Source organism: Acomys minous, assembly GCF_964271855.1.
Source record: "Acomys minous genome assembly, chromosome: 3".
Taxonomy (NCBI): domain Eukaryota; kingdom Metazoa; phylum Chordata; class Mammalia; order Rodentia; family Muridae; genus Acomys; species Acomys minous.
The window spans coordinates 53,375,401-53,399,558 of NC_140485.1; the positions used below are offsets into that span (position 1 = coordinate 53,375,401).

The window sequence follows — 24,158 nt, forward strand, 5'->3', positions numbered from 1 at the left end:
GACAGAATGACTGAGAACATGAAGGAGTGCTTGGCCCACACCAAGGCGGCTGTAGGGGACATGGTGACAGTAGTGAAGACAGAGGTCTGCTCACCACTCCGGGACCAGGAGTATGGCCAGCCCTGGTGAGGCCCCTGGGTGGTGACATGAGGAGAGGAGGGTGGGTGGCTGGGCTGGATTGGTTGGGGACCCAGGAAATGTTCTTACACGATGTCCATTTTCCTTACTGGGCAGCTTCTGGGGTCAGAGGTGAGCAGGCATTAGATGAACTTGGGCAGAGTTTCCCAAGGCCCAACTCTCAGGAATTCGCGTGCTCCACCGCTCCTACAGCGAACAACCAGCCTGTTGGAGTTCTTTGCCCGTCTGCAGCCCCCTCTGCCTCCTGGACAGGTGTCCAGCCTGACTTCCCTTTGGGCTGCCTCTGATGGGCTTCTTTGCTTTTATTTTGTGGGGGCCTTGCCCTGACCAGCTCTCGGAGACCGGAGCCCTCTTCCATGGAAGTTGAACCCAAGAAGTTGAAGGGAAAGCGTGACCTCATTGTGACCAAAAGCTTCCAGCAAGTAGACTTCTGGTGTAAGTAGGGCTGGAGCTCTGGGGGACTCCTCCCTTCACCCTCATACCCCACCTGCCCCCAGACTTCCAGTGAGAGGCATTCACCCAGGAATACCACGGTTCAGCAGCCTGTCTTAGGCCTTAGAGCGCACAGACGTACAGTTGCAATCCCAGCTCAGGCCTGTGACCCAAAGCCATTTCTTTTACTTGAGACAAAAGCCTTGACATTGGCAGCGTGTCCTTCAAACCCCCTAGGGAGTATCGTGAGTTATTGCTTCTGATGGCCCTGGGCCTGCAGCTGGCTGGACAGAGCCAGGGGCTGGGAGACCTGAGCCACACAGACAATGAATATGCTTTCTATAGCTCCAAGTGGTCCCCAAGAACTGCCTCAGCCACTGTGTGTGGGGGGGGGGGCGGGCAGGGGGTCTTCCATCCCACCTCCACTGAGCTCTCCCTCATCCTCACGTCCTTCCAGTCTGTGAGTCCTGCCAAGAGTACTTCGTGGATGAGTGCCCGAACCACGGTCCCCCCGTGTTTGTGTCTGACACGCCAGTGCCTGTGGGCATCCCAGATCGGGCAGCCCTCACCATTCCACAGGGCATGGAGGTGGTAAAGGAAGCCAGCGGGGAGAGCGACGTGCGGTGTATAAACGAGGTCATCCCCAAAGGCCACATCTTCGGCCCCTATGAGGGGCAGATTTCTACCCAGGACAAGTCAGCTGGCTTCTTCTCGTGGCTGGTGAGTGTCCCCTGTGCCATTCCTTGGGAGAGGTTGACCAGGGACTTGGAGGGAAACCGGCAGATGATAATTTATGCCTGCATAAGTGCTCTTCTGTGGCTACCTATGGACATGGGATGATGGCTCTTGCTGTTCTTTGGTGTCCAAGGACCGTGCTAAAGTGTCCCACCTCAGTAGCAAGCAGGTTAGTCATCACCAGGTAGAACTTAAGGCCAGTCTTCCCAAGTACCCTCGTGTGTGCATGAGCATGTGCATGGGGGTGTGTGTGCATGTGGCCGTCCATTCAGTAGTATTTACAGTGACCTCGGCCAACCCCTATTTCAAAGCGGAAGACTTGTAGCTGGGGGCGACAGCGCCACAGAACATGATGTTCAGCTCAGAAAATGAGCATGCCAGGTACTGGAGGGAAGGTCTTCCACAAGACAGGCATGGTTCCTATTTTTGAGAGCAAATGCTCTCTCGGGAAGACGAACATCAAATAAGCATGTACAGGTGATCGTTGCCACCAGAGGGGGAGCACAGCCCACTTTGGGACACCGTGTTCGTGGTACCTGGACCTGCATTGGGAATGCCAGCAAGCTTTGCTGTTTACTGTCTAATGACCTCGAAAGTGTCCCTTTCTTCTCTGGGCCTGTTTTGTGACACAGGCTAACAAGAACCGCTGGTGAAGATGACCCAGGTGGCCTTGCACCCTGCTTGGGACTGTGCTTTCTAAGTTTCTGAGGCATTTGCCATTGTTTGATTGTTTGAGCGCTGGCTTCCTCTGGTCTAAGACTTGGAGCGTGAGTCGCAGGTGGTCTTAGGGTTAGAACCTCGTTTCCATGCCGAGAGAAGAGATAGGACGACGTCTGCCGTGGTGGCAATGGAGGTTAGTGGAGAGGATGGCAGGGGCTGTTCGTGACACGTTTCCCAAGCCTGAGGACTCACGGAAGCTAGTGGTGATGTGGCCAGGTCAGGTTGTGGCACAGAAAGTGTTGCTTTTAGGAGGCTGGGGAGAGGGATTGTGTCAGGAGAGCACGGTGATGGCTTGAACTGGAGGTGGGCAAATCTGAGAGACTCAGGAGGGAGAGCACTGAGGTTGGTGGAATGGGTAGGGTACCAAAGTGAGGAGTAGGGGCTTTCAAAACCAAGGAGGAATGCCTAGGACAGTGGGTGGGGCATAGGATGGTAGAAGAAAGCAGCAGGGCCATTTCACAGCCTATCTATGCCTCTCTCTAAGCATCTCCTTGGTGCCGGGCCCGGGGGCAGGCCAGATCAGGTGTAAATCCTACCTTCCCAGGCAGGAGCTGGAATTAACCGAAGAATAATGATAATGCACATAAAACTACTAGCAGATGTTGGTGAGACAAGAAGCTGGAAGAAAGGGAAGAGCTAGGGGGATCCATGTGGCTAGAGGACAGAGGCGACCTCCAGACACTGAGTTGGCGTTGAAGGAAGCGCATGGATGTTGTGTTAGGGTTCTTCTCTACAGGAGGAACAGAGCTGATAGAACGCATCTCCCCCAACCCTCTCTCTCTCTTTCTCTCTCATATACATATCCATGGGATTGATCCATTACAGTGATTTACAGACTGTGGTCCAGCTAATCCAACACTGCCTGTGCATGAATGGGAGGTCTCGTGAATCAGGTAGTTGTTCAGTTCAGGAGGCTGCGTGCCTCAGCTGGCCTTTATATGCCGGAATCCCGAAGAAGCAGGCTCCAATGCACGTGAAGGAACGGATGTGCTAGCAAGGCGAGGGCAAGCAGGCAAGGGGCAAAAGCTTCCTCCTTTCAGGTCCTTATATAGACTTCTAGCAGAAGGTGTGGCCCAGATTAGAGGTGGGTCTTCCCATCTCAAAGATCCATATTAGAAGTGGATCTTCCTACTTCAAATTTAAAAAGTACACATTGGTGAGGGGTATCAGGTGGGTGGGCTGGCATGAGCAAAGGCCCTGTGGCAGGAAGAGGCACATAGCATGTGTGAACAGCCAACCTGGGGCTGGAGAAGGGATGGAGGTGTACGTGTGTCGTCCAGTGCAGACTTCATTGTTGAAGGATGCTAGGAAGTTTCCAGTTTATTTCAAGTAATGGTGAGTGACCAGATCACTTTAGTTTCTGTTTGTTTATGTATTTGTTTTGCTGTTTGTTTATGTGTGCAGGGTAGTGATGGTGTGTGTGTGTGTTGTGTGTGTGTGTGTGTGTGTGTGTGTGTGTGTGTGTGTGTGTGTGTGTGTGGTGTTTATGTGTGTGCCAATATGGAGGCCAGAGGTCAACGTCAAAGTGTCTTCCTTAACTATTCTCCACCTTATTTTTGAGACAGGGTCTCTCTCTGAACCTGGAGCTCACCAACTCACCAATTCAGCAACTAGACTGGCTGGCCAGTGAACCTCTAGGGATCTCCTGTCTCTGCCTCTCTAGCACTGGGATTGTAGATGCATGCCACCCACGGCGTTGGGTTCTGACCTGGGTCCTGGACATCAGCTCATGACCTCATGTCTACTGAGCCATGTGCCCAACACCACATTAGTGTTTTGAAAGAACAGTGTTGGCCGCAGCCTACAGAACTGATTGGGGGCAGAACATTGGTTAGGAAGCAGGTAGAGTCACTATAATTCCAAGCCTGCAATGGAGGTGGGGGTAGGGATGGGGGCCGGGTCAGAGACCGACTTGAGGACTGGATGGGGGATGAAGGCCATACAGGATAGAGTGGCTTCAGTAAGGGAGCTAAGTATCAAAGTCACCTTAGATCCTCCCTGCTTTGCACCCAGCAGGTGATGCCTTCACTTTTTAAAAATTTATTGTATTAATTTATTCATATTACATCTAAATTGTTATCCCATCCCATGTATCCTCCCATTCCTCCCTCCCTCCCATTTTCCCCTTACTCCCTTCCCCTAAGACTGTGACTGAGGGGGACCTCCTCCCCCTGTATATGCTCATAGGGTATCAAGTCTCTTCTTAGTAGCCTGCTATCCTTCCTCTGAGTGCCACCAGGCCTCCCTATCCAGGGGACGTGGTCATATATGGGGCACCAGAGTTCGTGTGAAAGTCAGACCCGACTCTCCACTCAACTGTGAAGAGCGTCCTCTCCATTGGCTGGATCTGGGTTGGGGTTCGAAGTTTACTGCACGTATTGTCCTTGGCTGGTGCCATAGTTTGCGCCGGACACCTGGGCTCAGATCTGCCCATCTTAATGTTCTAAAGAGGCAATGGAAGAAACTCAGGAATATACAAACAACCAGATGAAAGAAATGGATGCCTTCACTTTTTAAGTGAAGACTGCCAGGTGGAGAGAAGGTTAGAATGATTAGATCCCTGTGTTGATCTTGTTGAATGGTGATGTCAGCAGGCAGGTAGATGTACAGTTCTTGGACGTGCAGAGGCGGGCGGGAGGTGGGTGTGAGGGGGGCGGTCAGTGCTAACTGGTTTGCACTGCCTTGGTCTGCAGCCCACAACAAAAGCTTATCAGTGGCCCCCTGCAAGAGAGGGCTGGAGCTGGGCTCCTGATTAGCATAGAGGTGGCCAGTAAAAGAGCTTCTCAGAAATTTGGTTAGAGCTCAGAAGTGAAGGAAAGAGATAAGAGAGGTGGATGGTGATTGGAGGGAGTCTTTGGGGTCCATTCTTAGGGCTGGCAGGAGGAGCGCTTTGGGAAGAAGCAGGAGGATAGGGTAAGAACACCAGCCTTATGCATTTGTAGCACTTCTAGAAGGTCCTAAAGAGGCCGCTGGATATGGAAAGGGGGTGCATCAGCATATTTTCCATCACCTAAGGGACAGCCCAGGGTAGGTAGGTGTGGTAGGCCAAATAATGGCTCTGTGAAGTTTAGTGTTAATTGCTAACTTGGCAGGATCTGAAGTCACCTAGGAGACAAGCTTCCTGGGATTACTGAGCCTCTGGCATGCCTGGGGAGGAGTTGTCTCAATAGGTTGATTGACCATCTTAGTTGTGGGCAGCAGTATTCCCTAAGCAGGGCTCCTGGACTGTGTACAATGGCGTGGGTTGAGCATAGGTGTTCATTCCTCTCTGCTGCTGGATCATGGATGCAATGCAGCCAGCTGCCTCCAGCTCCCACCTGCCCACGTGACCTCCCCTTCAAGGCAGACTCTGGAACTGTGAGCCAGCACGACCCTTCCTTCCTCAGACTGGGTTTGCCAATGTATTTTATGGCAGAAAAGAGGTTAAGATATAGGCCCCGTAGTGTCCTCATTCTTGTCCCCAGAACCGTCTTTCGGCAGAAGGTGCTAGCATCTGTGGTTACTGTGAGCGTCTTGAGCATCATCTTAGGTTTTCTGTCTAGGTTCAAGGTAATTACAAAATTCTTCCATGGAGGAAGGCAGAGTCAAATCTGGGAAAATGGTACCTGCTGGCCTCCCAGAGGTCGAAGGGACTGGGAGGTGTTAGCCCTCAAGCCCAGGACAAGTGGCTAACTGAGGTGCCTATTAGCATATCAAAGTGGACTCTGGCTGCCAGTCTCCCTCAGTCCCTACCTGCTAATGGGTCCTCTGGCTGGCACACCTCCCCTTGCACTCCGAACTCTCCAACCTAGGGGCTGAGCTAGGTCCCTTTTCCCAGCTTCTCTTCCCTATATAACTCAGCCATTTTGGCTAAGTGATCTCTGTTTCTTGGCTTGCTCCTGACTTCTTGGCTTCTGCTTCCTCTCTCTGTCTCTCCCCACCCCCTCTCATGGCCTTCTTCAGTCTGGACCCTTACAGATGCCTATGCTCTTCTTTATATGTATAACAACAAAAAAAGTCCTTAGGAACAATCATGTCCTCCTTTTATTTCTTCTCATTCAGGAGGGAGAGATGCTGCCGGCCTATAGATGTGGAGAGGTAGGCGAGAAGACAGGCTCTTGATTGGAAGAGTTCTGAATGTATTTGCTTTGTTCAGTGTGTGTGTGTGTGTGTGTGTGTGTGTGTGTGTGTGTGTGTGGTGTCTCCCATATGTCAGGGATGGCTGTTCGGACCTCATTGGGGGAGCCCAGGGAGCAGCTTGGCCTGAAAATGATAAGTGGGAAAGGAAAGAAAAGACCTGGGATCATGATCCTGATTTGGGACCTGCAAATCTGAAAACCCTGCATCATAAATAAACTGCACTTATTGGCCAAATCCTGACCCCCAAGCTCTCCTGGTTACTACCTTTTCCTTAGCCTTTTTTTTTTCTGGTTTCAGAAGCCCTGGCCCCACCCAAGAAAGTATGTTTGCAGAAAACAGCTACAGAGATGGCTCTGTCACTAAATGCTTGCTGTAGAGGCACAAGGACCTGAGTTTGATCCCCAGAACTCATGTCAAAACCAAAACCAAAAAAGTGCTGTGGTGGCTAGCTCTTGGAATCCCAGTAGTGGGGAGGTAGAGGCCCGCTGATCCCTGGATCTTCCCAGCTAGCCACTCTAGCCAAAAAAGTGAGCTCTGGGGGCAGTGAGGGACCCTGCCTTGAAAAAAATAAAATAAACAAATAAATAAATAAATAAAAATGAGAGTAGTCTTGGGGAAGGACACCATTAGTTGACCTCTCTGCCTTTCACACACCCCCACACACTACTTTTTGTGCACCACAGTTCAATGATCTGTGCACATGGCACTCCAGTGGGATGGGGCCTGATTATAATAAACACAATCCTTAGTGTTGATTGAGCCACTTACACCTGGTCAGGGGTGGACTGGGCACTAATCACATTGCTCCTCTGATCCTGCAGTGTTCTTCCTGTCACACAATGTGTTGTCATTCTTCTGGGGGGGAGGGTGGGGAGGGGAGAAATGGGCCATTGCAATCAAAACTAAGCAGCTAGGCGGAGCCACACTGGGCTTTGGGTCTGTTGCCATATGGTTTCAGAACCTGCCTCCTCTCGCTTCTTGGTCCTCTCCACCTTCTTTCCTTCTGTGCCTCTCGATCTTTTTCTCTCCTGGCCCAGCATCAATTCCCTCTCTGATTCTACTCACACAGAAGGAGAGCTGTGCCCACGGTGTACACGGTGCAAGTGAGGGCCTGGGTTCCCAGGGACAGAGGGCCCACTCTCCACTGCCTGGCCGCCCTGACATGAGTTGTACACTCAGTTCTGACTATTTAGACAAGATACGCCCCCTTCCTCTGCTCTCTCAGCCCAATGGAATTTATCATGTTGTAAATCACGATCAAACCACCCCTTCCCCCCCCCCCCACCGCAACCCCAATCCTGCAGGCCAGGACAATACAGCCCGCGCAAGGTGCTTGGTGCCACTGTGTAGCACTGTGGTTTGGAAAAGAGGCAGAAGAAAGAGGAGCCAGCAAAGCTTTCTATTTTAAGATTTCGTCCAGTCCATGTTTTATTCCAGAGAGGATTCAGGGCAGCCTAGCAAGGTGTGTAAAATGGACCACAGTGGGGCATTGCGACTGTGAGAGAAGAAAGAAGAGGAAAAGTGGGGTCTCATGATGGTGCTAGGGGTTAGCAGGCTAGGTCTGCCATCTGGTGGGGGGGCGCTCAGGGAAGCACAGAACCTCAGGCTTGACCAGTGAGTATGGAGGGAACATTTGAGAGTTTGGGGTATGTGCACGTGGGTGTGTACAGATGAACAAGAGCTTTAAGAGCGTGCGTGCGTGTGTGCATGCATGCCTGCAGAAGCCAGAGATTGACTTTGGGTGTCTTCCTTGATCTTTCTCCACCTTATGTTTTGAGACAAGTGTTTTTCTCTTCCTGAACCCAGAGTTCTCTGATTGGCTCGGCTGGCTCACCAGCCCTAGGCCTCACTCCTGATTCCCCAGCAGTACACAGCACACAGCTTCTCTGTGGGTGCTGGGTGCTCACACTGAATTTTTCGGGCTTGTGTGACAACCACTTTACCGACTGAGTGTCCCCATCGTGAGCAAGTGCTGTATGTACTTTTTAAATCTAACTTCCACTAATCCTTAACTATGAAAATTTCAAAGAGCATAGTGTGGTGGTGCACACCTGTAATCTCAACACCCAGGGGGCTAAAGCAAGTGGATAGCCAGAGTCCAAAGCCAGCCTGGGTTACATATTGCAGTCCTGTATGACCAAAGCCAAAACCCCAAAAAGCTTTGCAGAAACATGTAAGACTAGTGTAATGAAGACTTTGCTCTTACCATCGCCTGTTGCTACATCTTAATAACATTTATGCTTGCATTTATAGAGATACACACACACACACACACACACACACACACACACACACACACACACACACACACACACACACTCTTTGGACCTCATTGGGGGAGCCCAGGGAGCAGCTTGGCCTGCAAATGATTAAGTGGGAAAGGAAAGAAAAGACCTGGGATCATGATCCTGATTTGGAACCTGCAAATCTGAAAACCCTGCATCATAAACTGTACTCATTGGCCAAATCCTGACCCCCAAGCTCTCCTGGTTACTACCTTTTTCTTAGCCTTTTTTTTTCTGGTTTCAGAAGCCCTGGCCCTACCCAAGAAAGTATGTTTGCAGAAAACAGCTACAGAGATGGCTCTGTCACTAAATGCTTGCTGTACAGGCATGAGGACCTGAGTTTGATCCCCAGAACTCGTGTCAAAACCAAACCCAAAAAAGTGCTGTGGTGGCTAGCTCTTGGAATCCCAATAGTGAGGAGATGGGAACCCACAAATCCCTGGAAAAAGAAGGGGAGTAGAAGTGTGTGTGTGTGTGTGTGTGTGTGTGTGTGTGTGTGTGTGTGTGTGTGTGTGTGTGTCCAATGCACACCTTTTACAAAGTAGTTTAAGGGGCTGGAGGGCTGGGTTGGCAGTTATGAGCATTTGCTGCTCTTCCAGAAGACCCAAATTCAGTTTCCAGCACCCATGTCTAGCAGCAGCTCATGGCTGTCTATCACTCCAGCTCCCTGGCTGGTCTCCAGCACCTTCTCTGGCCTCTTCAGGCAACCTCACACATGTGGCATACACATGTGTAAAAATAAGTCTTTGTTTTAAACTAGTCAGAACCCACAAAGCACCCAGTTTCTATGCCCACTGTCGTTCAAAAGCCGCCCCAGGTGACCCAGAAATGAGTGAGTGTAAAGTGTGTTCCAATCCAAGTTTATTGAGGGTCTACAAATATGAATTGTATGTGATCTCAAGTAAAATTTGAATTTCATGTAAATGTAAAGACCATAGAAGTAAAAAAGTTACACGGAGAAAAATACTTCAAAAAAACATTTAAACACTGTTATTTCTAAAGGTGCAAAAACCAATCTTAGTTCATATGGGGTATGTGAAAATGCAGTAGGTGCATGCTGGATGTGACCTGCCATCAGTAGTTGGCTAGCCTCTGTCATATGTCACTTGCGGGTTCTTACCCCAGGCATGCCTCCCATGTTCAGTGCTGTCTTGCCTCTGTTCCACATTCAGATTTGCCCAGCTGCACAAGTAATGCCCTTTATGAAGACCCTCCCCTGGAGCCATTTAATGGCACACACGGTGTTGGTGGTAATGTTCCTTAGCCTCTGCTTTCTCCTTCCTGATAGTGATGCTTACTAAAAGGGTGTGGCCAATAGAATGTCTATAGGACGTTCTGCAGTTTCCATTGATCTCTTCACTTCCAACCAACTCAGATCCCCAACAGTAGTATCATGTCTTTCTCATTGTGGGGTACTGGGAGGGAAAGGCAGAGTTAAAAAAAAATAAATTCGCCAATAAAGCGACTAGAATGAGTTTGCCCCACATAGTTGAGACCAACAAAATAATTTGAACGGGACACACCATAGCTTCATAGGTAGTGTTTCTGTAGTCACCCAGGTTCTCTGGGGTTGGAATGCTCACACCTTCTCTTGGATCACATGTCTCCTGCAAGGACAAATGTCCTTAGAGCCCTCTCTCTCCCTCCCTCCCTCCCTCCCTCCTCTCCCCTCCCCTCCCCTCCCCTCCCCTTCCCTTCCCCTCCCTCCCTCCCTCCCTCCCTCCCTCCCCCCCCCCCCCTCTCTCTCTCTCTCTCTCTCTCTCTCTCTCTCTCTCTCTCGGCCAGAAGCAGACATCCACTGTCTTTTTCAGTAGCTCCCCACCTCTTTTACTGAGACGGGGTCTTTTCCTGAATCTACAGCCAGCCCAGCTTCTGCCAGAATCCTCTGGCTCTACTCCTGAGTGCTGCCATGCCTGCCCAGTTTTTACATGGAGTCTGGGGATGTGAACACCACCTGTGCAGCAAGTGCTTTATCCATCGAGCCACCTCCCTAGCCCCTGTGGCCTCTATGTTCCCTATGTTTGTCCCTGGCTTTGATTACTGTTGCCACCACAGGGATCTTTGCCAGAAGGCAGTATTTATTTACTTAGACACCCTGCATCTGTCCTTTGGTCACTGTCTAGTGACAAGTAGTAATAATTGATAGTCCAAAATCAACTCTTCTGTGACACTAGGCTACTTCAGTGTCATGAAACACAGCCAGCATGTTTTCTGGAAAGGGCCAGATGGGAAACTCTTCCTTCTCATGGCTCACAGTGTCTCCTGCAAGGACAGATGTCCTTAGGATGGTGCTATGTCCTGATAAGCTCAGAATGTACTCAGGTCACCTCCTCCCCCCAGCATCCCAGCTTTATGACACGGTACTCTGTGCCGGATAAGTTGTCCCCTGTGACTGCAGAGGTGCCAGAATGTGACTCATTGCTTTTGGAAACCGTTTTAAGCTGCAGGATGGGGTTTCACATTCGTTTTTTTGCTCTTTCCTCTGACCATTTCACTTTACACTCATGTTGCCTCTAGGGCAGGCACATCCATCTGGGTTTCCCACCTTTGCTCAAGGCTCTTCCTGCTCCAAGCCAACCTTGCCAATCCCACCTCATATAATTCCTGAAGTCCACTGTTGGACCTGAAGATGCCCTTTGCTTCCCTGGTAGGCCACTCCTCACCTTAAGGAGGGGATGGGTGGTTGGTAAGGACACTGGTTCAGTAGGGTCATGCCCCTAACCAAGCAGAACAGTGGGAAGCACTGTCTGAGGTAGCCAGAGGGCTCTGGATAGTTTAGATCCTGGCTCTTCAGCTGTCTAGAAGTATGGCTTTGAGTTTGTCATCTGTTCTCTGTGTGCTCCAGCTTCGATGTGTGAAACAAGCACACAGCCTCCGGAAGACACCCGGGAGTAACAATTATTGATGTTCAGCGGGTACTTGTGGTGATGGGCAGGTGACAGGCTGCTCTGATTGTCCCTGACCAACTTTATGTAGCTTCAGGAAGACCTAGAGAAGGTGAATGTGTCAGACTTAGATGTAAGGCCTGGGTTCATGTGAATTAGGCCTCATTTACCACATCTTCAGGGCCATGGGTAGGTAAATAGATGATAGATAGAAAGATAGATAGATAGATAGATAGATAGATAGATAGATAGATAATAGATAAATGGATGATTGATAGATGCAGATAGATAGATGGATGACTGATAGATGATAGATGGGTGGATAATTGATAGAAGATAGGTAAATAGATGAATGGATGGATGGATAGATAGAGAGATAGATAGACAGTTGAAAGATAGATAGATGGATAGATAATTGATAGATGATAGATAGATGGGTGGATAATTGATAGAAGATAGGTAGATGGATGCTGGGTGGATGGATAGAGAGATAGGTAGATAGATAGGTGAAAGATAGATAGATAGATAGATGATTGATAGGTGATAGATGGGTGGATAATTGATAGAAGATAGGTGGATGGATGGATGGATGGATGGATTTATAGATAGATAGGTGAAAGAAAGATAGATGATAGATGGATGGATGAATGATAGATAGATAGATAGATAGATAGATAGATAGATAGATAGATGTTGCCAGTGGCAATGGATACACAGAAGTAAAGAAACCCACCTCATAACAGTCAGTTCTAGGAAGATTTGGAAACCACCAAACTCCCAGAGGCAGATTGAGAAAGGCTGGCAGTTTCTGAGAGCTGGGACACAGGGAAGCAAAGCACAGTCAGAGGGTACCAAGTGTCTATCATGTAAGACAACAGGCCCTCAGAAGTTACTGTAGAACTCAGGGCCTGGAATGCACAGTGCCATGTCAGAGTGGCAGTGGGCAGTGCAGATACTTCACAGAGTCATAGCAACAGTGGCCGTTATGGTGGAAACGGGAGAAACCCACGGAGGTGATGGGCATGGGTTGTGCTCATGTATCATGATGTGTACCTATTCCCATCCTCATCAATGGCTGTCTGTTACACATGCACATAGGTGAGTGTGACAGTCAGCCTCTGGTAAGGTGGGGTTACAAACAGAAATGTGATAAACAGCAGTCTTAGAACAGTAAAAGGAGGTACTTACTGCTTTATTGGAATGATGATAATGGACTAAACCTCTTAAACTCTAAGCAAGCCTCCAATTAAATGCTTTCTTTCATAAGAGCTTCCTCGACCACGGTGTCTCTTCAGAGCGACAGAGCAGTGACTACGACAGAAGTTGGTACTGGGGACTGGGGTATTGCTTTGGCCGGCTGGCCGTACTGTTAGAAGAATATGGAAGCCTTTGGGACTTTGGACTAGAAAAGCGACTGAATGCTTTAAATGGGGCTTCATGGGTCACTCTGGTAAGAGCATGGCAGACAATACTGGGGGAGATTTAACCGTGGGAGCTCAGATCGAGACGTTTTAGCAGGGAAGCATACTAACACATGCCCCATAGACCGTTCCTGTAAGATTTTGGCAAAGAATGTGGCTGCTTCTGCCGTTGTCCTAAAAGTCTGCCTGAGGCTAAACTCAAGAATTTTGGATTAGTGGTGCCGGCAGAAGAGATCTCAAGGCTTGATTGGGTCATGTGGCTCTCAGTAGTCACTCTTACGCAGACCTATACTGAAGAGGAGCAGACTGGACAATAAGAAATAGGAAATATGCAGTTTGAGGAGAAAAAAAGAGCACCAGGAGATGTAACGTTGGAGCCAAGACCTGTGCCCAGGGAGATAAAAAGTTTAAAGAAAAGCCTGATGCTGAAAGTAATAAAGGGGATTGGTGACCTCAGGTGCAGACCCCACCCAGCTAAGGAAATATGAAAAGGAAGTAAAGTGTAAGCAGTGAAAGAAAGCATCAACAACTGAAAGTTGATGCACATGTGATTGAGGGAGGGGGCCAAGCTCCATCCCCCATCAAGCAGCAGAACTTGGCAGCCTTGTTCACGTGGTTCTGGCTTTAGAGTCAAGGATAGAAGAAAAGGGTTACGGAACAGCCCTCCTTGGCTAGGAAACGCGGCTGAGGCCAGGCATGTGTCAAAGATGTCCCCGCATGGAGGCCTAAAGGGGCCATTGTGCATAGCTGTGAAGGCGAAGCCTGGATTGCCTCGGAAACCCCGAGATGTTGGAGATGTCAGAGCTATAGCATACCTCCGAGGAACGCTGCAAACAGGGAGTGGACTCGGCCTGAGGGAGAGAAGCGTGATGCAGTCAACAAAGCAGAAAGGAATTAGAGATCTGAAGACTATTTTGACATCAGGCGTAGAAATGCAGAATTTGGAATTCACCCTGAATAGTTTTGGTCTTGCTTCGGTCCAGTATTTCCTCGCTCTGCTCTCTTTCCTCCTGTTTAGAATGGTAACGTGTGTTATGTGCCACTGTATGTTGGGAATATGTGATCTGCCGGCCATACCCTACAGCAGGTAGGGACTGAGGGATACTGGGAGAACTTGGCTGCTGGGTTTGCTGTGATATGTCAAAGAGGCACTTCAGCCCCCATCCCAGGGTTTGATACTTAGAAAGACCCAGGTCTTCGTGGTTGAATGGCAACCACTTTACTGACGGAGTCATCTTCCCAGTGTCCTGTTTCTGAGATTTTTTAAAGCACAAAGGCAGCTTGGGCTCGCGCACAAACAAATGGGAAGCAGTCTCTCTCTTCTAGCAATATAGCAGAGTTGAATGTTTGCAGAGCATCACCCAGGATCCCTGCTCCTATAAGCACGGTCATATCTGTGTGCTGGTGTGTAACCACCTGCTGATAATGGTGGGGAGTGAGTGCATGTTGATTTCTGGGGTGTGATGCTCTTGACGTGCCTTGCTCCAAGCTCTTCCACCTGTATTCCCTGAATGTGGAGTTGGGAAGAAATGCTTTGAATGTGGTGCTTACCTACACAGTCACAGAGTATGTGCTAATTAGCTTTGATTACTCCACCAAATCCGAGTGAGTGTGTGGTCTTGGGAATGGAACCCAGGGTCCTATGTGTGTTAGCTAAGGGCTCCACTGCGGCGGTATTGCTGTAACAGAATATGTGAGCCAGCCAAGTTGAGACCTGGGCTCACAGCTTGAGAGGTTTCAACCCTGACCACTTGACTGCTTTGCTTTGGGGACTGCTTCAAGGCAGTGCATTATGGAGGGGAGCACGGGAAAAGCAAGCTGCTACACAGTGTGGCCTCCCCAGAAAGAGGCTGGCATTCCATAAGCACCTTGAAGGGTGTGTCTTCATGACCCAAGACCTCCCACTAGGTGGTGCCTCTTAAGGTTCCATGACCTTTCAATAGCGCGGAGCTGAGGATCAAGTTACTACTCAAGGGCTTCAGGAACATTCCAGATCCAAGCTGTAGCCAAACAGATAATAGTCAAATGTAACAAAACAGCTGAGGAGTCGAAAGTTATGTGTGGTATCTTCTTTTGGTTTGGTTTTGCTTTTGCTTTTGGTTTTTGAGATAGAGTTTCCCTGTGTGCAGCCCTGGCTATCCTGGAACTCACTTTATAGGCCAGGCTGGCCTTGAACTCACAGAGATCTGCCTACCTCTGCTTCCCGAGTGCTGGGATTAAAGTTGTGTGCCAGCATGCCAGACTCTGAGTGTTACCTTTTAAAAATGTGAAGTTTGTTGTCTTGTAAATTTTGATGATGGCTGTATCTTGCAGCTGGTTTAGGAAAGTCCAGTAAGTCAACAGTCGGCCCCAGTTAGTTCTGACCGGCTCCGTGTACCCACTCATTGCTTCCGTTACTAACATATCAACACTGTCAGGTCCCACCCCACCCCCCCTGACTTGCTTTTTAGTTAAAAGGCTCTTTGTTCCATCATCCACCAATCAACCAGGATTCTGCCATATATATACAATACATAAGGCAGTGGGGCCGCTACTGTGGGTGGCAGAGCCCTGTGCCTTGTCTCCATTCCTTTAGACCTGGTGAGGGAGCCTCTCCTTCATCAGGCTCACAGCTAACAGATGTAGCATCAACAGAAATGTTCTTTGTCACTAGGGTATTGAAAGCACTCAAAGAAAGAATAAGCAGGCTACCAAGATGAGACTTGATAGCCTATGACCATATAGTGGGGGAGGAGGTCCCCCTCAGGCATAGACCTAGGGGAGGGGAATAGGGTAAAAGCAGGAGGGAGGAAGGAACGGGAGGATACAAGTGATGGGATAACAATTGAGTTGTAATCTGAATAAATTAATAAAATTTAAAAAATTTTTAAAAAGAAAAAAGTAATAAGATGGCACAGAGCTAATGGGGAGGCCAGGGCTGTGGCAGGAGAGAGCTAGCTCAGATCAGGAGGGCCTGCAGAAGTGACATAGTCTGAGACCAACAGGTCAGAAGGGAGCAGGTATTCACAGCTTGGGGAGGAGAAGTTTGAACAGGATGTGGTCACTTGGAGGCCATTTCTGTGAACTCTCAACATTGATTACTGTTGCCTGTCTATAATCAAGTACCTAATAGAAAAGAGGGAAGGAAAAACTGCTTATTTTAGCCCAGGGTTTCGGAAGGATTTCAGACTCTCACAGCAGGGAAAGGCTGCCAGAGTATAGCATGGTGGGAGCACGCGCTGAAGACACCCTCACATCTAAAGCCAAGTGAGAGCAGGAGCCAGAGCCGGACAGCTGGGCCCAGAGCCGGACAGCTGGGCCCAGAGCCGGACAGCTGGGCCCAGAGCCGGACAGCTGGACTCAGAGCTGGACAGCTGGGCCCAGAGCCGGACAGCTGGGCCCACTCCTAAGGTCTTTGCACCCTTCAAAAGAGCGCCACCAGCAAGGGACCACACTGTCAAAGCATGAGCCTGTAGAGAACATCCCAACTAAACTGTAACATTTTCTAGATTTTTGCAAAACAGTATTGCATGTTGATTTTAGAAGAGGAAGATATATGTGGCAAAAACGTGGCAAGGGGGTCCCTGTCAGCTTCAGGATGTGGTTATCCTTGGAGGGAGGAAGTGGAGGAGGTGGAGGCTGAAAGACATTTGTTTGGAATTTATAATTTTTATTTATTTGTAGTTGTGTGGATGTGCTGTGTGTGCAGTATGTGTGTCTGTGTGTGTGTGTTTGCTGAGTGTGTGTGTGTGTGTGTGTGTGTGTGTGTGTGTGTGTGTGTATGTGTTACTCAGAGGACAGCTTTCCAATCTCCATTTGTGATCTGGGGATTAAACTCAGGTTGTCAGGCCCAGGGCCTAGTTCCTGCACCCACTGAATGACCTTCCTGTCCCAACTTGAGTTTTTTTTTTTTCTGAAGCAAAAGGAAAGATCTGAGGTGAAAATGACTGGTCTGTACTTTGTTGGCTCTTGCCATCAGCCACATTATCCTCTTACCATTTCTGAGTGTTTGAAATGCCCCATAGGTATGATTCTTGTAAGAGTATGGAAAAGGCATTCTGGGCATGGACCCAAGCTGGCCTGACTGCCCCCTCAGAACAAGCTGCAGTGAAGTGAGGAGCAGAGAGGGGCTGGGTTAGTTACATTGCTCCTTACTATGACAAAATACCTGGCATAAACAGCTAAAAAAAAAAAAAGAGTTTATTTTGGCTTATTGTCTTTAAGGTTCTAGTCCATAATCTTTGGTTCCATTAATCCTGGGCCTGTGGTGAAGCAGAACATGGTAGTGGGAGCCCGTGGAGGAGAGTGTTCACCTCATGGTGAACAGGAAGCAGAGAGCAAGGAAGGACCCCCTTTACAGTGCTCTCCAAGTGCATCTTCTTTCTGAAGTTCTCAGCAACTCTTAACACAGCACCACCAGCCAGGGACCACGTGTCAGTGCAGGAGCCTGATGTGCATACTTCATATTCAAACAGGCCGAGGTCAATCAGACCACTGGGCAGGGCTCAGCGTACAGGCCTGGAGGTTATGACCATAAAGGTGAATTTCACCAGAAGCTCAGTGGATAAAACCTGGAGGTGACGTGAGTCACATGGTCTGATTTGTTCTGCCATTCTGAGGAGATGGCAGAACACGAACACCACTGTGCGGGGGCTTATGATTGCTCTGCTCCACCAAGGCCTCAAGGAACTATTCTTGATCGAACACACATTTGCACAATCAGGAAATCAGTGTTCTATGCTAATTGTACCTCAGCTAAGCTGTGGAAATGTGGGAAAGGGAACATGTCACTATGAAGCCCAAAGAGACAAATGAAAAAAGACAGATCTTCAAAAAGAATCACTAATATTGGAAGTGAAAAATATTAATCAGATGAAAGGTACTCATTAAAAAGGAAGCAAAGACATTGGCATGGTGGTGAATGCCTGTAATTCCAGCACCCAGGAGGCTGATAGAAGGATTGAGAGTTCAAGACCAGCCTGGGCTACATAGTGAAGGTCTGTCTCAAAAAATTTTACAAACGAAAATGAAGAAAACATTTTTTTAAAAAAAAAGCAAGTAAGAAAGGAAAACTTTGGTAAATGGAAGAAACCGGAATAGACAATGAGACAATTAGTGGATCGGAATAGAGACAGTTTCTGAGAACTTTTCCTTGACACTTCTCCGAAAGACAGGGTAAACTATGACAAGGTAGTTAAAAGACGTGGGGGTTGAGAGGACAGTTCAGCCCTGCCCTTCTCTGCTCCCTGCGTCCTTACAGGCTCATACCCAACACTGCATAAACAGCAGAAAGGCACAGGCATGTACGGTGGGGGGGGGGGGGGGTCCAGAGCTATTCTATGTCTATTTAATAGAAACTCTAACAGAAGAGAATAGAGAAAATGAGAGGTTGTACTAAAAAACATAAAAGCTGAGAATTTTCCAGAACTGAAATGTGGAAGTGCTCATTAAGTAGTGAAGAGAATTTCATAATCTTCCCTTCAAAAACACAATGGAAAATGATGTCACGTATTGAACAAATGGAAAGAGTGTGGACTGAGTATCTGCAAACGATCACAGTAGACCAGCAGGCGGTTGCTTGACTTGGGTCAGGAAAGAACCAGAGACAGGACTAGAGAAACCGACACACGTGCTGTCTGTTGTAGCTTCCTTTCTGAGTGCCTCTCTTTCTGCCTTAACCTTCAAGCTTAAAAATCTGTATCAGAAATGTGGTTAGATGAGCCCTGCCCTCCAAAAAGAAAGTAAAGGATAGCCTAGAACTCCATGTCTCACTAGACCTCGATGTGCAGAGTGATTGTGGAGTATAGACATTTGGACACAACTCTATCCCAATCCCCAAGGGTCTTGACTATTTGAACTCTGGGGAGAGGAGGAGCCCTTTCAGACCACAAGTGCCTGGGCCCCAGGGATGACCTTCATCTCCTACAGACCCAGCAGAGAGAGAGAGAGAAGGGCAGCTTCAGCTTTTGTCTTTCAGCCCGCTACCTGTGGGGACTGGTGATGGCCCAGGATTCCAATTCCATCAGCACAGATGATAGGGATGTCGCCATCTCCTCTAGGGGCTCTCAGAGAACGGGAGTAGGTGGAGAGAAGATGGCAAAGATTCTTGACCCCGGCTGGGGTGACAGTGAGGACAGTGTAAGAGGACAGAGGGGAGACGGGTGAGAGTGAGGATGGAGCTGGGCTCTGGGCCTCAGGTAAGGAGCTCAGGCAAGTGAGAGCCTCTCCTCTTATCCAGTGCCCCATTCTAGACAGTCTCTCTGTTTTCCAGATCGTGGACAAGAACAACCGCTACAAGTCCATTGATGGGTCGGATGAGACCAAGGCCAACTGGATGAGGTGAGTCCCATCCCTGCCAGCTCCAGTGAACATCGCCAGCCTCTGGGATGGGCCAAGGGAGTGTCTTGGGCCTCCCGGCTCTCAGCGCTCTCCAGGCTGCTCCAGAACTGCGGTTGGCCGAGTCTAAGAACTCAGAGGTTCTAGAGGAGAGCCTGTGGCCAGACCAGTGGGCTACAGGAATCAGGCTGCAGGCATGGCTCCTGATAGAACTCCTGCAGAAGAGGAAAATGTCCCCAACCTAGAATGGACCAGTGACATTTTCTGGGGAAGACCCAGAAGTCATGCCATGGTTGGGTGGGAGTGAAGGTTGACATCTCCGGCTCCCTTTCCCATGGGGCTCATGAGCTTTGATTGCTGACAAGCGTGGTTCTATCCTGGCCCAGGAGTGTGTATCGGAAGGGCCCTTATAGTTTAGCCAGAGAGAGAAGAGAATTGTACAAGGGTCATTCCTCGGGTGGATACATTGAGTTGGGATCCATGCTCAGAGCTGGCCTATGTGGTATGTGTGGATCCTACAAGTGGGTGTGTATTACGGGGAAGGTCAGTCTAGCACCAGTACCACTTGGTGGTCCCTATATGGGTCACCAGTGGTGGCAATGGGGCATTTAGATCTGGTTGGGAGGAAAGGGAGGCCTTCAAGACCCAGGGACCCACCACATCATGGGTCGGAGGTCCTGTACAGTTCTGTGAGTCTCAGATTGGTGACTACTGGGGACTGATGGGAGGAGGTAGGGACAGCAAGGGGTGTCTCAGGCAGTCTGAGCACATGAGAAGCTAGGTGAAAGTGAGGAGTCATGAAGAGGTCCCATGTGTCCCTCTCGGTGGCCTCACTGCCACCAGTGTGTCCTCAGAGCTGCAGCAGGCTTGCAGGGCAGTTTGGGTTCATCCTTATGTTAGGGGGTGCAGCTGTTTCCCCTGCCCTGAACAGGTGCAGAATCAGCACCCACACATCACCTCCTCTTATACAAGAAGCTGACCAGCTCTCCTTGAAAGTGGCACAGGGCACTGGGCTTGACATCTTCTTCCCCCTCTCCAGCCCTCCAGTGTCTCATATCCCTTGTGCTGAGCACCGCTTCTGATCCAATACAGGCTGGGCACTTGAGAGAAAGACAGTTCAGCCCTGCTCGGCTCCGCCCCCTGAGCCCTTACACACTCATACCTGACACCACATAAATGGTAGGAAGGCAAAAGCATGTATGGTGGAGGACCAGATAGAGTAGGAAGGAACATTTGATATGGGCCTTCAGAGGAGCCAGGACTTTGTTGAGGACACCTGGAGCAAGTGGGCACAAGCCTTGCAGAAAGGCTGGCAATGGACAGCACAGGCCAGACAGACCATGGCTGGGCCTTTGCATGGGTCACTGCAGTCAGGTCCAGCCAGCTGAAAGAGTGAATCTGATGCATCCTGGTGTCAGGCTTTTGTGCTGTCACGCACAAAGCTCCAGGAACTATGCCTTAGAGAGCTGCCCTGCTCCCATGTTTCTTCTCATTTCTGAGCTTTTAGCTGGGGGAAAGGGCTGTCCTACAGCCCCTTAGAAGATGGTGCCTCACCTCAACCAACTCAGCCATTGCTTAGCATGCCAGGGTTGCTGATGTAACTTGGTTGGGAATGGGTCCGGGGCATCGCAATTTCACAAGCTCTTTATAGTGACCCTGATGTGGCCACTCAGGCTGGCGGCCATTGCTCTTTGCTGGTGGTCATGCCCCGGGTATGAACTGAGACCCAGAGCAGGGCTCATGTTCATGTTCATCTCATCCGTGGTAAAAGGAGGCCTGGGGACCCATGTCTCTGGACCTGCAAGCCACAGTTCTTTCTGCTTATATACAAGGGACCTAGCATAGCATGGCTGTTTGTGGCTGTGGGTGGGTGCAGTGGGCTGGAGTCTCCTCCCACCTTTATGAGCATGATTTTGTCCTGCTGGTACTAGCCTGTCCTGACCCCAGGTGGCTCCTGGATGGTCTTAGCTGCTGTGTCCTGACTTGGGAAGGTTCTAGGATCCAGTGGTTGTGTTTGTGTGTGGCTTTGCTTTTGGGAGCTATTGTTAATTTACAGACCCTCTTAGTTGTGTTGCCACTGGCCAGGGGCTTGGGTGTGATGTCATGGATCGACATCAGTGACTTTATGAAATTAGTGGTGGGCCAGCCAAAGGGTAGGTATCCATGCCTTTAGTGTTAACCGATGCAATCTTCGCGTTACGTGTGCTCTGCGTGCAGTAATTCTCAAACAGAGGCACTTGCGACATGCGTGCCCTTGGCAGTGCTTTCAGACTTTCTAGATGGGCACAGCTTCATGCATGGGCACTCCTGACTTGTAGGGATAAAAGGTAAGCGTGTTATCGAACATTCCACACTGTATAGTAATCTTCTGCTCTTCTAGCACAAACTCTGAGTGCCCATGTGGCAAAATTAGGACCCTGCAATTAGGAAACTGCAGGCTTCACCCCAGTTATACTGAGGCTCCATGGTCCCCAAGGGTAGTCACAAGTCTGTCTGAGTGCAAGGCCTCTGTCCTAAGCTGGGTACTGAAGCCCCCAGCTTTTCTTTATCTGATTACACTCTGTAGGCTAGGAGACCTGAGATATGAGGTTGGAGGAGCTGAGTACCGCTGGTCCCCCGCTGTGGTTTTGGAAGCATCCAGAGGTATGGGCTGGGATCGGAGTTTCCATCAGCACCCTGGTTCCTCCTGGGTGGAACTAGAGTTTCAAAGCCATAGTGAAAGGGAGGCAGAACCACAGTGTGGAAAGATTGACTTCCAAAGCCAGAGAAGTTGCAAGGTCAGGTTGAAGAGCCTCAGCAAAACCAAGGTTATCCTGGTGTCCTTCCAAGGGTACCGTGCGGGTGCTCATGGTGCCTCACACGGCAGCCACCCCCTGAGGAACTGCTGGTGGTGCCCCTGAGGGAGAAGAGCTTGTTCTCCTCTACACACACACACACACACACACACACACACACACACACACACGCGCGCGCGCGCGCGCGCGGGGAGGTAGGGATGTGAGGGACCGTGGAACAAAGGAAACAAGCCACAGGTGACAGAATAAGCTTTCTGTGGCTGCAACATGATGGACACCAGCAGCCAATGCCTCAGGCCACTGCAGTCCACTGTAGGCTACTTTTTTTTTTAGATTAACTTTTGATTTTTATATTTATATATGTGTACGCACATACGCATGCAGATGCCCACAGAAGCCCAAAAAAAAAAAAGAAAGAAAAGAAAAAAGAAAAAAAAGAAAAAGAAAAAGAAAGGGGGGGAGAGGGGAGGACAGATCCATTGGAGTTTGAATGACAGGCATTTGTGAATTACCTGATGTGGTTGCTGAGATCCAAACTCTAATCCTCAGAGAGAACTGCAGTAAATGTTCTTAACCACTGAGTTGTTTCTCCGGTCCCTTAAGTTGTCAAAACTCTTGTACATAGATGGAACCCTCAGAAACCGGTGTGGTTGGCATCCCCACTGGGGATGGGGAAAACGAGGCAGCAAAGGTTGAATGAACTTGAACTGCCTGGTGCTCTGGGCTGAGGAGAGAGGTAGGGGTTAGCCCTGCCCTGCAGTCACTAGGCTTCTCCCACCTCCTTCCTGCCTTCCCTCTGAGGAGGAGGGAGGGAAAGGCATCACTGTAGGAGGAGGGTGTGGTGGGGCCTAGGAGGCCCCAGGTGCTCCCTGGCTTCCCAGATGGGACCTGTAATTAGAAAGGAGGAGGACCACCCTCACTGACGGTCATTTACCCAATTATGCTTTGTGGGATATTCAACCCAAGGAACGTGTTGCCCCTGGCCGAGCGTAAGAGGAAGCCTAAGTTCTCCAAGGAGGAGCTGGACATTCTGGTTACAGAGGTGACCCACCATGAAGCGGTTCTCTTTGGGAGAGAGACCATGCGACTGTCCCATGCCGACAGGGACAAGATTTGGGAAGGCATAGCTCGGAAAGTCACCTCCGTCAGCCAGGTTCCCCGCTCCATCAAGGACATTAAGCACAGATGGGATGACATGAAGCGCAGGACCAAGGACAAGCTGGCCTTCATGCAGCAGTCACTGTCGGGCCCAGGGATCGAGGGCCACACCCATCCTGTTATGCTCACTGCCCACGAGAGGGTCATCAAGTCAGCACTGCTCACTGCCAGGCCTGGGCATGGCTTCCCCGGAGCAGAACTGGATGGTACCAACAGCCCTGCTACCAGCTGTGAGTATCCCTGCTTGTCCACGGCTTGAGTGTGGGGGTATTGCTTCCTTATATGCACCCCTTCCCTTTCTAGCTCTCAGCCCTCTTTTTCTTCTGCCCCTGCTACTACTTCTTGTGTGTCCATTCTGGGCCAGAAGCTGCCCTGGGAGCAGGAAGGACAGAGCTGCATCTAAAACCTACACAGACACTTGTAGTGCTACACAAGCTTCAGATGTATCCAACCTGTGGCCTGAGGGCTTGCATGCACATAGCTACGAAGGTGGCCTAACCCAGATTCATAAGCTTGTTTTTCAAATCTTACAATTTTAGTTATTTGTTTGTTGGGTACCTGGGGCAGGGACTTTGTTGGTAACCTTGTTGTGTTGCAGTGTCAACCAGTTAGACATGCCTGCTTGAATTAAGATTATTGCTTACCTTAGAGGAAGGATAAGTAAGGGCTGACCCCATCCAGGGCATCCCAGTCTTAGCTGTGTGTGATCTCCGGGGCCCACACTGGGTCTGCTGCTATGCAGCCAGTGGGGCCCAATGTCTTCATCTGTGTTGGATCTGCAAAGCACATGGCAAGCTGTAGAAAAGACCAGGCCAAGCCTGGCTGAGGAAGAGGTTTGAAGGGCGAGGAAGAGTTAACCAGGCCTGGTGCGAGGCGCAGAGGACAGGAGGGGAGGGGAGGGCGAGTAGGGCTGGGAACAGCATGTACAAGGCCCACATCAGGAAGGCGCTTGGCACGTTCCAGGAACTGCAGAAGCCAGGGAAGCCCCAGCAAAGCCGGCAGGGGGAGGGGCACCCACCACAGCAGCCAAGTGGCAGGGCTGGGCCGGGGAAAGACCTTTCTCCACAATTGCCTGGTCACTCTGTCGGCCTAGTCCTCTACTCTCCAGTCTTCTGCGCTTGATCTACTTCCCTTCTGTCCATTCATCTTGGCGCT

General features: G+C 49.8%; 1 protein-coding gene across 7 annotated transcripts in view; it reads left to right on the forward strand.

Annotated features, from left to right (window-relative positions):
* The window catches only part of PRDM11 (PR/SET domain 11), a 72,553-nt gene that overhangs the window by 31,497 nt on the left and 16,898 nt on the right, over positions 1 to 24,158 (forward strand). For 5 of the 7 annotated variants that reach the window (XM_084775617.1, XM_084775622.1, XM_084775618.1 and 2 more), the window contains exons 2-5: positions 1 to 125; positions 470 to 573; positions 1,028 to 1,290; positions 18,986 to 19,053. In XM_084775617.1, coding sequence (XP_084631743.1) covers positions 1 to 125; positions 470 to 573; positions 1,028 to 1,290; positions 18,986 to 19,053 — 560 coding nt within the window. Of the gene's footprint in view, positions 126 to 469; positions 574 to 1,027; positions 1,291 to 18,985; positions 19,054 to 22,811; positions 23,234 to 24,158 lie in introns of all 7 variants that reach the window. The other 2 variants (XM_084775623.1, XM_084775619.1) reach the window with 2 other exon arrangements.